Source organism: Echinococcus granulosus (assembly GCF_000524195.1).
Source record: "Echinococcus granulosus chromosome Unknown EG_S00050, whole genome shotgun sequence".
NCBI lineage: Eukaryota > Metazoa > Platyhelminthes > Cestoda > Cyclophyllidea > Taeniidae > Echinococcus > Echinococcus granulosus.
Genome location: NW_020170430.1, coordinates 313,309 through 329,055, shown reverse-complemented (window position 1 = coordinate 329,055; position 15,747 = coordinate 313,309). Strand labels below are relative to the sequence as shown.

General features: G+C 40.9%; 2 protein-coding genes across 2 annotated transcripts; both read left to right on the top strand. All coding sequences in view use genetic code 11, as the record gives it.

Moving 5' to 3' along the window:
- Positions 1-306: 306 nt before the first annotated feature.
- EGR_06065 (hypothetical protein) lies at positions 307-6,211 on the top strand (the record flags this gene model as incomplete). The annotated part of the gene is made up of 10 exons (XM_024495314.1): positions 307-353; positions 389-624; positions 713-912; positions 1,137-1,197; positions 1,283-1,436; positions 1,470-1,560; positions 4,126-4,362; positions 4,448-4,602; positions 5,019-5,224; positions 6,129-6,211. 10 exons carry the CDS (start codon positions 307-309, stop codon positions 6,209-6,211), a joined length of 1,470 nt encoding a protein of 489 aa, XP_024350269.1.
- A 1,003-nt stretch (positions 6,212-7,214) lies between these two features.
- On the top strand, positions 7,215-13,982 carry EGR_06064 (hypothetical protein; the record flags this gene model as incomplete). The annotated part of the gene is made up of 4 exons (XM_024495313.1): positions 7,215-7,352; positions 11,305-11,417; positions 11,455-11,598; positions 13,565-13,982. 4 exons carry the CDS (start codon positions 7,215-7,217, stop codon positions 13,980-13,982), a joined length of 813 nt encoding a protein of 270 aa, XP_024350268.1.
- Between the last annotated feature and the right edge of the window lie 1,765 nt (positions 13,983-15,747).

Genomic DNA, 15,747 nt, shown 5'->3' with positions numbered 1-15,747 from the left:
GGAAAGCAAGATTGCCATTACCGAATTTATAACTAAAGCACGTAGTTTGGTATGAAATACCAAAGTTAGCTAAATTAGCAGTGCTTAAGGGTGAAGCATGAAATTCTGCTTCTAGCGTATTTTCTCCCACTACCTTTGAAATTAAAGGGTGCTGACAACATCGTTTTTCAGTCGCGTAAAAAAAATTTTGTTGAAAATTTTTTAATTTAGCTTATCGGGTAGGTTTGCTTCATGGGCTACGGGTACCGAAAGTCATATGTTGTTTTAATATGCCCGAATTGACTTACGTACTATAAAACCGCTGAGATGATGTCTTCGGAGGATAGGGAGATTTTATATCCCTTAGTGATAAAGTAAGTGACTAATCTGGTCAGTTTATTTCCTTTAGCCAACTGTTACATGATGGGTACGGAGTATTCGCTTTAAGCCTGAAGAAGATCCTGATTCCGAACTGTGAAACCGTTGCCTCAAACAAACTGCTAAAGCTTGTTAAGCTGGGTCTTGCCGTGTCAAAATGTATATTGTCGCCCTTAATTTGTCACTTTTTAGATTTGGAGGACTCGGATTTGAGCAAAGACTTTACCCATATTGTTCATGCGTTTCAACCAGGTCACCCCAATAACTGTAAATCCCCTATTTTTGTGAATTCTAAGCGTAATTTTATATTCATCCATATTTTTTGTCGCCATCAACTGCTGGTACTGTGTTTTAGCCTCATTTTTTTCGAACTCATCTTCATCGTCCAATAATCAGTCAATTGATCAGTCGCCTCAGCAGTCACTTCAACAAAATGGGTCTCAGGGTGCGCAATTTACCCTTGGCGTAAATCAGTCCCTAAAGTTGGAGCCTGGCGACCATGCTTTTAATTCCTTTCACTTGCCTCTTGGTGCCTATCAAAGGCAATGGGTTCAGGTTTGTTATTGGATAAATGCAGATTAATTAATTAATTAATTAGTCAAATGCTTCGAAACCCCGTTCACGTCCTCGTGATTCGGGCCAGGCTTTGGAGTGCCTTTTTTAACCATTTAGCATTTGGACTTTATTTAAGTTCTGTTATTCTCCTTCAAGATAGTCTGTCGAGGCAAACTGTTTAACCCGTGTGTTTCAGTAACATTCACATTTCTACTTAACCCTAGATGGCAAACAGAAATACCATCAACTTAGATGGCGAGATTCATGAACTTCCAGGGGATGGAAGTAAGATTTCTCACTAATATACTCTTCACAATTTTAACATAGGTTTTTTTTTCAGCAAAGCTAGTTAATTCTCATTTGCTTTTAGGTCCGAACAAGCTTTTTGAATGCTCCTTGTGTGGTAAGGTTTTCAATCGAAGGGACAAAGTCAAGCGTCATCTTAGCGAGCTTCATCACGGTTTGTGCATGCTTTACCCGACGTGTTTTGTGGCCACCTTTGATACGTTATCAACCGCTTCTTAGTATGGTCGGCTGTTGTTTTCGCTGGTTTACAGCCTGCTCTATATCATTATTCACTTTTCCGCAGAGCTCAGTCTGCTCACTTACCTACTTATTTTAATTCATGAACTTCGAAGTGATGTCGGCGTAAGGTCGTGGGATTTAGTTCTCCATTGAAGCTCAACGGTTGTAATCTTGTCTTAGGTTTATTGTCTAGGTTGTTAGTTTAATGCTTATTCTTTCCTTTTGTTACCTTCATCTGAGTAGTTTATTTAAATGTCTAGGTATAAAAAGGCACCAGTGCGTCACTTGTTCCCGATTATTTTCACGGAATGACAAACTCGTTCGCCACATCATGACAGTTCATCAGGGTTAGTGTTTCACCCATTTACTACATGCTTCAAAATTTCATTACTTGGGCGTTTTGTCTTCACCCTATGCTAATTATGCTATATTATCAGCACAGACCATATATCGCCCTAAATTTCCTTTTTCTTCAACATGGACTCGCACTGAGTTCTTTGCAGTTCTTCATTATTATTGCCAATCGACTCATTTTTGGCGCGTAGACGGTGTTTTTGGGCGTACTTTTATTGAGACTTCCTAAATTGATGACGGCTGGTATACCACTTGATAAGTTGGAATTAGTTCGACTCCGTGAAGTCTGTTGTTTCTGAAGCATTATGGGTTGTTGGCTTAGTTGGATGTTACCATTGATTGTTTCCAATGGCTTGAAGTGAAATGCTGGGTCTTTTAACTGAATTCCTGAGTTTGACCTCCGACGCTGCTGGATGCTCTGTACGTATCCATATTACCAAAGCTTCTAAGCCGTTTTGCTTCAATGGCGAAAATAGCCGTTTCAGCCCAAATGTCCCATAAATTCCCAGGTTGATCCTACCTGCCTACTTTTAATGCCCTGCTATGCGTTTGTGCTAGTTATTGGGGTTTATGTATTTGTAAATTATATTTACATCAAGCAGTTTCCTGCCTATCAGGGTAGTGTCAATTAAAGCATTTAAGTTTCTTTGTCATGCGTTCGAGGACCATCACTGCATATTTCTATTTCTGGTCATGTGAGTTGAACTCCTTCATTGTGCAGTGGTCATACAACCAAACCACTAGCAAATGTGGGCCAAGCAATGTCTTGTGTCGGTTAATCTGACCATGCGGGCAAAGGTCGTCTTAGCGCTCAAATAAGGGCGTACCATCAAATTGATGCGTGAAAAACTACAACTCTAAATTTAAAAAATTTATAGCATCGTAGTAACTCATACTCCCTGGTCAAGTGCTTGGCTTTTAAAGATTTTCCTCTGCGTTGAAAGTCCTTTCTCGAGCCGATGAAAAGAAATCCGAATAGTCCTTCGAGTGAGTTAAGAAACAGCTGTGATCTATTACCTGTGCTGGTTCTTGTGGGGCCTTTAGGATGTTTTAGCAGTGGAGTTGCACGTCCATTTCGGATCTTGTTGTGAATTACTTTTGGTTCCTTTAGCAAAATCTAGTCCCATGCCTTGGATTTTAGGAATCAAAGCCTTCGGTTGCTTGCATTGTCCAAGACGCTTTAGTCGGCGATGGGAGTATCAGCGGCACATGCAGACCACACATCCAAGTAAGCAGACGTTCGTTTCCGCCTTTCTAATTTCTTCCTATGCAACTTCCAACTTCCTTCTTTAATCTTGTCGTGATTCTAATGTGCATCTTTTTTGGACTTAATTTCGGGGTCGCATTGGTCCACTTTGGTGGCAGTCGCGGTGGTTAGATCGGGCACGCGAACCCCCTCCTTGCGATTCTAGCATCGACAGTGGGTGCTGTCGGCAGCTCTGTACTCAAATGGGGGCGCGCTCCCCGCTCCCTTGCGGTTGGGACGGTGTGCGCTGAGTCACCATTACTTAGTCATAAAGCAGACAATAATGCGAACCGTTTACCCGTTTGCTTTCTGATTGCTCGTGCACTTTGGCGCATGTTATTTACCACTTATACGATGTTAGTTTGCATTACCCTCAGCATACGCTTGCCTTAGATGAAGAACGCAGACTACAGACATTAATAAGTAGCACCTATTCCTTGTTGTAGCATGGGTACTTAATGTACACAAGCATTGTTGGTTTTTTAAATTCAGTTCCAGTACAGCCTAGTTTACGTGTTGTCCTGGTAAATCTTAAATGTAGTAGGTTTTGGAGATTCTCATCTGAAAGAGAATAGAAATGAGGGATTTTGGTATGTTCCCACTTACCGAATAAGAGTTTGAGCGCACCTTTAGTTGCTGAAATATCCCTGGTGTGTTTTTTTGCCTTAACCAAGGTCATGTATTTCCATCGGTGATTTTGTTACACTTTTCCCACTTTTACAACACTTATGGTTCGGAGTCCACTTTTCACGCAGCATGGATGGAAATATGATTAAATGAAAATATCTTGACTCAACAGATTTACTTGCGCTAAGTTGGTGCTTTATTTATTCGTTTTCGGCTCCGACTATCAGTGGTATTAGATTTTCGCAGTTTTCCTTTAATTTTCAATTTCTTGACATTACTTAGCCTCAGAGTCGTACTTGTGTAATCACAATGGGCGACAGAAGAACAGGTCATTCTCAAGGAATTCAATGACATGGGCATTATAAGTGATGACAAGAGAGTTACGCCGTGTATGATGGAAATGAACTCTGGTAATGCTACAATTAGTGGCTTCTCACATTATCTTCGTAAAAGCCTTGCAGGGCCGCCTTCCTCTGTTTACTGCGTCTCCACCACAAGCAAAGTCCGCGAACCAGCAGCAGTCCGCATCGCAACAGGTCTCTCCCGTCACAGTGGTGAACACCACACCGGTATCGTCATCTTCGTCACCAACAACACCAGCTCAGGTTAGCGTTGCTTCTCCCCCCGCCACGGCTACCGCCTCCACGACTGCCGCCGTCACCTCGAGCTCCAGCCGTGGCATGTTCCCCATCTTTCCAGTCTTTACGAGTACGCTAAACTCTCCTTTCCTGCTGCCCCTCCCCTTTTGGTGCACTCCGTCAATCAACACCTTTTTCATTAAAGGTCCAAGTGCAACCCCGTGGTCCTCCAGTACCCCATCGACTGCCAATTCTGCAGGTGCTACCGCTTCGGTCAAATCGGCAGTCGCCGACCCCACCACAGCTACCGTCACCGCCACCTCCGTGGAGTCATCCACACCCCCCTCCGCCGCCCCTCCGGTCACCTCCAACGCCCACGGTATTTTCCCCATGTTTCCTGTCTTCAGTCAAGCTCGTGAGTTTTTTCGCTCGCACCTCTGCGCTGGTTTAGTTGTTCATGTTTAAATTTCTTGCTGTTCGGTTTGGTAAATTCTCTCAAACGTCGGCCATTTCCATCCTCTTACCTTTCGCCATAACTAGTATTCTAGGGAATACGACTGACTCCAAGTTTTTTTAGCTATTTCTGGTGACTAATTTAACCATAGAAACGTCATCTTCAACTTCGTGCTCTCCGGCAGTCGCTCCTTTCGCAGCTTCAAACAATGCAGTGTTTCCCTCTCCCGCACCCGTCTTCACTCCAGGCAAGTACAAATAGCTTTTACTTATTTAAATAAGTAGGCTGAAATGTTTGGTTTTTATTTTGATTGCTTCTGTAGCGACCACACCTTACCACAGTGGTTATACTACAATGACTACTCCAACAACCAACGCACCAACCCAATCAACTTGCAGCGAGTCGACATCCCTCACGCGGATGTTGTTGTAAAGCTTACCAAACTGTCCTCTCTCTCCCTCTCCCACTTTTGTACATTAACTTGTCTATTGTGTCGGTACCTCACCCTTCGCGCCTTTTTAAATACCGGTGTGTTTATAATTGTTGTACGCGTGGGCATTTACCAGCACCCACTTCTCTGTATATAACCAACTGTCATTAAAATTGTGCTGGTTTAACACTCCTGCCTTTTATTTCGAATTGTCTTCAACGCTTAGAGAGATAGATGGAGCTGCCTTCAGCGGTATGAATTCCAACTGGGGTAGATCACACTTGCAGAAGGTAAAGTTACCCTAATAAAACTCTAGCTAATACAGAGGACGATAATTATGATACGCTTCTTCCAGATCTTCACTAACATTTGATAATTGAGCGAAATTGAGTATTTATTGTGTTTTATTTCATTGGTATTTCGTAAGGCTGCTCGTTTTGCTTTCGAAGCCTACTGTGATTTGGACGCTTCTGGTGACTCATAGAAATAAGATCGTGTTTGGTCCTGATACTACTTGACTTTTTACTGACGGCTTTTGGAACTAGCTACAAATGAAAAGTCCTGGTGTAGTGATTATTTCAACTGCGCACTAAATGTGGACCATATTCATAGCCCTTATTCAATGCGGTTCAGTCGAAAGCGGTAGGCGCTCTCGGGCTCGATGTTTCCTTAACCTTGGTGCCACTCAGCCAACGTGCTGGAACCGCGATGATGGTAGTGCACATTAGCGTGAACTGCATCTTGGCAGAGATGATACTATACCCTCTTCTCTGTTTGAAGTAAAACGGGTGCTATCTATAATCTGAACCGCCTCATCTGCTTTCCATAAACATTATTGAAGGCATGAGGCTTATTATGGAGGCAACGAGTTTAGCGTCTAACTGTTTTTAACCAGGAACTAATTCCTTCACATATACACAATTCTAACCACCAATGAAAATGGATATTACCTTTGTAATCCGTAGATCCTGCCAATCAGCTACTCTAGAGCTTCATTTGTAGATTCCTTTACGGAGGATCCCAACCCTATCAGACGTTTCAAGAACCTGGACTACTATAAGCGCGGTACTTTATGTTACTTTTAAATAAGCTCTAATCATTTTAGGCTCATAGCTTTCTTTTTTAGTTCTGATTTTGTGCTTTGAAAATGTGTTTAGGCGTTGTACAATGATTGATATTAAAAAAATCTACGACTTTCTCATCGTACATCTAGTACTAGTTTTATAAAACTGGAGATGAAATGTTAGAGCTATTTCAATGACGAGCTCGCTAATCATCGTGCCGGTTGATTTCTGCATAATCACAAATAGTCCCTTGAAATAAATGCAGCATTTGGGGTCTTAAAAACCCAAGGACAATGCGATGAGATTAAAACCAGCACTTTGTATGAAATAAAGTTAGCTCTAGTGTTCCCTATATTTGATTTCATTTTACGATTTTTTACATTAGACAACCTTAATTTTGTTGCATGTAGAATGTGGTGAAGAATTCAGGAACTAGTCAAAAGCTTCTGATTATACGAATTATGGTAGAGTTATGCATAGTAACAAACGAGAAAACTTATTAACTAATTACTGAAATCTTTATGAATTAATGCTAAAAATAGTTTGTGTGGAAGGTACAAGGGGCATCCTGAATGGAATAGAGATGGAATGCCTCCGGCTTAACACTTGTCAAGCATCACCATGGGATTGGATGGTGTGTAGCCTCCCAAGATCTCCAGTCGTTTGGATTTGTCTAAGCCACCATAAGGCGAGGCGAAGACCAAGGGCTACTTCAAGACCACATAATACACATGAAATGAAACGCTTACTGGGAGGCCTCGAACTTCGTTAGGAACAGGTGTTCTGGTCGCTTTAAAACAAACGAGCCAGTGGTTACTATATAATGCGCAACATCGTGCTGCGTTGAGCTAGATGAGATCGGTTGAACCACGTTGGGAAACTGAGAGAGGAGTGCTGAGAACTCGTTCGTGAGTAGCAACGTTAATCGAATGCCAGTCAAAGTGGCCTTTCCACAAGGGGAGACCATAGTAGCATAGCCAAGCCGTTTCAGTACTCGTACAGCGCCGAATTAGTCGAATTACGAATGGAAGTCGACGCCGATGATGAGCTGTTGGATGTCAGCTATTGTGAGCATGAGGGGAAGCTGAAATCATGGACTGAGATCGAAAGTGTGAAGCTGTCAACCATCGGTGTGAATAGCCATCTTGCCCGCCTGGAAGGTGTATGCAGGGGATTTGAGGTTGCGTTATTTAGGCACAGGCGTGAAAAGGCTAACCCCAGTGCAGATGTCGGTTGAATAGTTGGGGGTAGTGGTAGTATAAGCAAAGGAAGGGAATGCTGGGAGTAAGACTAGTAATGACTGTTCTCGGGGTCACCAGTCTGTAGCCAATAGAATGAGTATCGTAAGCCCACACATCCCAACCAGCAAGAAATAAAAGCTCCTGGTAAGGACTTTGCCTACTTTGATTACCTGCCACAGCTCATATATCGATAGGGACGACCAAATATGGGGGCGGTTGAGTGTTTAGAGCCATTAGTTGCTAACACGTTTGACAGCACATGCGTTAGAGTTGTCGCTACCTCCACGGTTGACCTGCGTGTCTCCCTCTCGAGAGTAGGTGTGGTTTCATAAGCACTACAAATTAGTCATAGATAAGCACATTTTTGTAGATAGTGACCGTCGGATATACTGTCAGTGTTGTCAGACTTGTTGGTCGGTTTTGGCTTCAAACCGATGGGCTAAGTAGGATTCGCGAAAGTTGTCCCAGGCAAATGCCTGATTCTCTCGCACTCGTCTATCAGGACTTACACAAACGATGACGCGCTCAAACACCAGGCTACTCTGTTTGCCTATCATAAAAGAAAGGCACTGAGAAAATTCTAGCGTTACTCTTTACTTCGGAGTAGAGGATTTCGCAAAATAAGTGAGTTCTCAGAATTGTGGATAATATTATAAAATCCTATGAAACAGTAGCAAACAGATATGTGGTACTGATCAATGTGTATTTGATAGCCATGTGCATGTCTGTAGCTGATCCGTAAGTTCATTTCATTAGCCATGTCCATCAGAGACTTCAGGTATTAGCATTCAAAATCTCCATTCGTACAAGCTGGCTTTATTCGGCTCGGACAGAAGATGGTGTCAATAAATACTTTCAGTTGATGTCGGGTTAGTTGGAAGGCAATACCTGCAAGTGGATGCCTTCCATCAAAATGCAGAAACGAAATCATTGTCGACGTATGGAGGTAAAAATGTTTAGTTTTAACTTTTGCGGAGGGATTTATACATCGTGTTCTTTTTTGGCATCTAAAACAGAATAAATTCGAGAAATTTGGCGTTACTTAAAATTGGGCAAGGTGGCAGTTTAGAAGCTCGTAAGGTGGAAGCATAACTTATTTGAATGGTGAACAAAATGGACTTGATCCTTTGAGGTATTTTCATTGATGTGGCCCTTTGCTTTTTACTTGACAACTACGAGAAAATCATTTCCGGTGGTTATTGGGCTTTAATTTCACGTAAGGGGAAGTCTTGGCTGTTTTAAATTTTTTATGTGTTTTTGGAAAACAAAATCGTTTATTCGGATAAGGAAAGGAACTGAATTTTAAAAAAAGCGGAAAGCTACAAAGGCTGGTCGGTCGTATATGACTCGCATCGCATCCTCCAGGTTTCTCATCTAGTCCTTTAAACAAACCCCGACCTCAAGACCAATCCAGTTAACACATTTCTCGATGTTAAAATGTTTTCATCATATTAGATGGTAACTGAATGAGAATGGAGCTGCGATGAAACAGTGATAAGGGCAGTGACAGCTTTAACATTGGTGCTTCGGAATTCCCGATGTTAGGTAATGTAATCAGAATCGTTACTAAAAGTTGGACTGATCTTTTTTCAGAAGGGTGGACCTATTCATGAGTATGCTGTAGCTAAAGCACCATCGAGTTTGGTGTCCTGAGACTGGATTTCCCAGTCCTCGTTATGCGGCACCTAAAGTTCGAATGTAACCAGGGCTGACCATCAGTCTAACTTTGAGACGACGAATGTGCATGAGATCTGTATCAACATAAATAATGTATTACAAGAGTGAAAACTACCACCCAGAGGAAAAGAAGGTAAGGAGAAGTAGTAAATTCAAAATTCGCTAGCCTCCAATGCGCACTAGCTGATTTTTGTAGATAGAACATTATGCAGTCGGGCTCTGGTTAGTTTATAACTATTATGGTATTTTTAAAATAAAGCTATTTAGGTACACGTGTGATACATTGGTAAGAGGGCCATTTTGTGTCTCACCCATTGTACCTTCGCCGGGTGGACTGGCCCTAGGGCCATGCCAGTAGCCCGGGTGTTATGTCATCCTTCGTCTTCAGGAAAGTCGCGGGGCTCTGCGCATGATTCTGTCAACGTTGTTCACTCCAAAAGGCTGTCTTTCTAGGTTTGTAATTTCTAAACGCTGTTCTGAAAAAGGTTGATCCCCCTCATTATTGATGAGAATGACATACATTGGCGTCGGTAAGGTACATTAATACTGCACATAGGTGATTTGCATAATCACTTTCTGAATATAAAATTGCCCTCAGCAATTATGGCTCAATTCATTTGTCATTTGCAAACTCTCCAAATCACCAGTTTTTTAACAAGTCACATTCAGTAAAATCTGCTGGCTCGTATTGTACTTAGGTGAGTTCTCAAGAGGCTGACAAATTGGTAGAATGGAATCAAAAGACCAGAAGACGTACCTCTGTGGTGTAGTATTCACGCTATTTGGGTAATTTTATATATTTTTTAATTATTGCTTTCATGCAAAATACTTAGTAACTAGTTTTAAGGTCGATCAATTTTATGTGTCCCGAACATTTTACGTACGATGATGTAGTAGGGAATTTCCTTCATAAATCTAACTACTTCAAAGTGTTGTGCTCCTTCTCTCCCCAAAAGTATGCCTGGAGTACCAAAAGGTGCATACAAAATTTCAAAGCATAGTATTTTGCATAAACAGGTCACACTTTTGACATTTAGCCGCAAAATTGCTTCAGGCTGATAGGTTAATGTAAGGGGAAACACAGGTATTGCATCCCAGGTTAGTATCCACGATTTGTATTGCTAATGCTTATTTAGGTACCGTAAAGTAATCATTTGAAAAATTGTTAAGTATGAATTTTCAACATTATATATAAATTAAAATCTCGCCTTCAGAATGCTGAAAGACTGGTAACGCGGCAACAATATGGTCCTCATTCAGATGAGCAGGGTACACAATCTCGTCTTGTGTCAATTATCCTTCTGTTACCTCATCTGGTGCAAAGTTTATTTGCTTTACTCTTTGGCATCACTTACTTTCAAGATCATGCGTCTCTCGCAGTTGTCTTTTTAAATTTATACACATCACTTACCACATATTCAGCATGGAGGCACGAAGTTCCAACACTAACTTACCACTAAATTAGTACAAGCCTTTTTTTGTTGGAAAACACTTTCCAGGTGTACGGTTTTCTTGACTGGCAATGGGAAACGAAGTCTTCATTTTAGCTACTGATTTACTATTGCTAGCGAATCACTGTGTTCGCATCACTTAACTCCGTCAATCTGCAACCCTTCACTACACCCAAAATGAGGGCCATGGTGAACACGACTGGGTTGACATTCTCTTTGAGTAATTTATGGACTGTGGTCGAATTTGATTTAGGGCAATCAAGATTAATTCCACTAATAGGTGCTTGCTTATGTTCAAACATGCCAATTATTTTTCGTGCATTTGAAAAGCCTTTGGCCAGCCCACCCAACTTTGCCTTGAAACACCAGTTAATGGGATAAGGAATTAAGATCAAGAGCTCGTGGGACATTTAACACCTCAGTGGTTCAAATTAAAAGACTTAAATTGCGAATCAAGTGTTCCTAACAATGCTCACCAATTGTACTTTATTTAAGTGGGAATACTGTCATAATCGGCAGAGGATCTCTCGGTTTTCTATAAAAGCATATGCAAATTCTTTAATAAGTTCAAACCAATGATGCACATGTACTTGAGGCTGGACACATCGTGATCATAAAATTATAGCTATGGGTTCCTGAGGAAAGTGACGACCTGTTTTTCTCATGGTGACATTGGTAAGAAATGTAGGACAATGTGGCTGGTTAGTGCCAGAAGAAGAGATTAACGCGTTTATTTTTCTGAGAGACATTATCAAAGCCGAAGCGCACACACGCCGGTGAACGACCAATCATCGTTCGCGATGCCAGTGATCGATGCACAGCGCAATCAAAGGATTGGTTATTCAGTCGGCGGGTTCGGTAAGTTTGTGAATCGTTTCTATTCATGTTCCTCAAGGGGGTTTGCAGCACCTGTTTCAGATTTAAAGACTCGAGGTATGGGTGAAGATACAGAGCAGTCAGTTGGAATCTTCGTGTTCTTGATTATCATACTTGTGGCTCATGTGGCTTGTTGGATTGCGTCGGTTGTAAAGGCTGTGATGTAAGTATGAAGCAATTCAACTACTTCAATCCAAGATTGCCAGTTATGCCGTTAAACTCAGTGCGCCATCAGCTTTCCATTTAATTATGCATGTTGCACAAATTACTTTGCGTCACTTGTGGCTCTGCGAAAATTCCAAGCCATTTTACGGTTTTCTACCTGCAATAGTTTTGACATCACAAAAGCTTTTCTAGATGATGTCACAGTGCAACTAATAAGGTGATTTGACAGCTTAAATCTACTTACCTATTGCAGTTTTCCATTTGAATGGCCTACTCGCTTAATTTGACTGTGCCTGTTTTTTGAAGACCAAAAAACAGATCCCTTAGTGAAAAATGTAATTAGTAAATCAACACCTAGTCCACTCTTTAAGTGGACATATTCATTGAAACCGAGTGGCCTGCTGACCTCTACGCGAATTAACCAGTCAAAAATGTTGAAATAACGTCTTCCGATCGGTGCAGTAAATACGTCTTTTGCGTCAACTGAAAGTGCTTCTAGACGCAATGGAATTTTCCCAAAAAAGCACTCATTAAGAACTAGTCTGTATTCTTTAGGGCCTTGCCCATCATTCAAAAAACGAGACTAAAAGTCGCCTTTTAGGAATAGTGGTAGAACTTTCGACTATTTTTGCATTTTATGGATCATGTGGTAAGGTGTAGATGAACAGCTTGGAGTAGTGATTGTGTAAACGAGACGCAATTGCTTCAGCCAGAAGTAACCCGGTTCTGCATTACGAGAATTCCGGAAGTAGTAAACACATTTAGCGGTCTAGGCATCAACACACTGTTGCGAACAAAACGTGGCGCTGCAAATGACTCTAACTTCTCAAAGTCAAAGATATGGATTGATCCGCTTCTTTTTATTATACGCACACACATTATTTTGCCCTCTTCAAAATCTCATCCACTTGTAGCTGTGGTTGTAGGTAAAGTGAAATCTTTGCCAAATACTTTGAATTTTAACCAACGAACTAAGCTGCTTGCATGATCTCAACTGCAATTTGCTAACCGCGACCAGCCAAAAATCTTTACGCATCTACAAGTACGATCCATTTTAAATATTTCCTTAATTTGCTAACAAGTCTCGCACACCTCAAATCATACATTTCACATTTGGTAACTCAAATTCGCAAATTGAGTTTCCCTACACTTCGGGTTCTGTTGGTGGAATTGATCCCCTAGAGGGCCAGCAAACTGTACAATATAAGGAGAATCATGCACGGATTAGACACTCATTACCACAATGATTTATTTTGCATCAAGATGCAATCTTGTGAATGTTGTCTCACCTCCTATTTCTCCGTGTGTGCACACGTTAAAATCTCCTACTGACCATGCTGCGATTTGAAAAAACCTCTCCGTATGTTGTGTGTGCTAAGGTTATAAATGCGGGATTTCGGTCCCCCTGTGCAACTAAATGCTTAACTGACAGTTTGAAATAGTCCCACTGAAATGACAAATTGCACACATTAGTTGAATGATTTTTGGTTTAGTTGGCAGTGCAATTTGATGACACAATATGGCGGTGTAGGGCAATTGGAAATTTCCACGTATAAGATAATTTTCAATATCGAAAGCCGGTAAAACTCTGTGCAGTGTTCTGTATTATTCTACCTATTCAGGTGACCACCCGAATAAAGCAAGACATTTCATTGGAAAAATCTGCGGAGCTAACTGAAAATGCTCAAACACAATCGCAGTTGTTGCGTGCCTCTTTCGTTTACATTGAATGTGCGTAGATATGCGGGACGCAGAGTAAAACATTTTGGCTAAGACTCATTCGTTACATGTTCTGTCTAAAGTAACTTTGGCTATACAGGATGCACTAAAGTAGTAAAGAAAAAGTATTTGCGAATGAGTAGAGTTATTTAACTAAAACTGTGGCGAAAACCAAACTCACTGTTTCGGTACTGATAAATAGAGACTCATTTGCAATTTAAACATTAAAAGGCTATCTTTTTTAGCGATAGAAAATCCTTTCGTCGCAAGACGAAATTATCCAAAGAGAAGGCGCTGCTTGCGGAAACGCGTCAAAATGAGTTGGAGGATGCGAGAAGGCAGCGCAATTCAGAGCCGGCGAGCGTGGAGAATGGAGGGCCTAAATTTGCAATCACTAGATCGCAGCAAAATTCAAGTCAAAATTTACATCCCGTCTCTCCCACAGGCAGATTCACTGGTGAGCACTATTTTCCCAAATGCCCCAAGAGACTACTCTCCACCGGAGGTGCGAAGCGCATCAGTCCTGAGGAATTGGCTATCATGCTCGATAGCTATGCTGTTCAGCCACCAAAGACACAGCAAGCCGACTCGGTAGCACGGTCGCCAACCCATCCCGCAACCAAAGAAACGTCCACGTCGAATCCTAGTGCTGTGAATGCTTGAATTTGGAATCTCCGAAATCATCTCACCTACATGTTGCTACTGTTGCAAATGTCTCTCGCTTTGCCTTTCAAGCTCCGAAAATGTAATAAATTTTACAATTTGTTTCATATTTTTCACGTATAACTATAGGGGCTATCGGTTGTCACTTAGTTTAGGGTTACCTTAGGGAAGCGGTCGGCCTACTTCGGCACTGCTTTGTAACGCGAGGTTATCGTCCTTATATTCACCATTTTTGGTCATTAGGATTTGCTAAAAATCTAGTAACATGTTATTCAACGGACTTTTATGAGCTTGTGAGAACTACCAAAAGAGCAATTTGGTGATGCTCTCAAATCCCTTTCGGGGCACAACTTGTAGTAACCAATACGTGTTGCATGTCTCAGAGGGGTACATTCACCTCTCGAATTAATGACCATAACTAGAAGCTTCTTTCAATGTGGATTATCATCCTTTATTATTTACTTTGCAAATAGCATACTTCCAAAATATGTCCCTCGACTTATATAGGGAGAAGGTTCTTCATATTTCGAAACTATAGTTTCAAAAATACCTCACAACTTTTATAAGTCTCATTTCGATTGTTATGTAATTCGGAATTTTCTTAACCTAAATTATGCTTTTTAGAATAGAATATGCCATCTTTTATTTACTAAAATTATCCTTAAAGGAAGCTATTTCATTGGCTTTGGAAACCATTTTGTCATATTATCTTTGTCATTATGTTTACTGAAGTGAATTTTTATAATGAAAAAAAAATTAACTGACATAGCATGTTGAAGTGAACTGTTGAAACCCCTAGATCTTTACCCGTATTTGGAAAGAGGAATACGACAACACGTAATGCCTTGGTTCTTTCCTCTTTGGTGCCGGTTTATTCACGTATGCATCATCAATTGAGAGGGAATGGTTGTAGGACCAATGCTTGTTGTAGAAGGAAGGGGAACAATTGTACTCTGGAACACTTTTAGTGCCATAAATGATTGTCATAGCGCGGCATTAGCACTTACTTTACTACAAATGGTATTTCTGAGGCAACCCTTCACCGGCGAATCGACTGAGAGTGTACGTTTTGCCTGCAATTTAGTGCTCATGAATGTGAATGCAAAAATGTGCTTTGTAACCATTTTCGTAACCCTTGTAACCCTTGATTTACATTTTGAAGGATTGAATGGTTTTAGTCATCAGTGTAAGCATACACTTTTAGTGATAAAGTATGAACATCTTGCCACTATGATCCGCCATATGCCAGCATGGTGAGCGAATTCACTATATTGTGTTCCGAGCACAGCACAAAGCTCAGCGCAAATTCTTTAACTAGACGTTGCTTGTGATGTTGCTTTGTGCTTTTCGGAATTCTCAATATTTTCCTTGTATCAACAAAATCACATCTAAAAATTAAATTTGATCCAAATTTGAAGAGGCTCTAGCCATATAAGCGACTATTACTATTACAAAAGCAAATTCGATGTCAGTTAATAACACGGAAATTGGAGTTTATATCACAAGCGCTGTGCTAATTATCACAACAAAGTGTATTATTAAACACCTTGTGAATGATTTTGCATTTCAATCACTTCTTCTAAGAATGCCGAATTGTTTGTAGCATTTGCATGCCTTTGTTGTTCTTTGAAGCTCTGTTCAGTTTAAGTCATTTGGTGAAACTCTACCTTAGATTTAGTAACGATAGTGATGATTAACAAGTCTGCAGTTACCAAATTTCCAAATAGTCTGATAAGTCAAAATCACTGATTTTGGATTTATATTC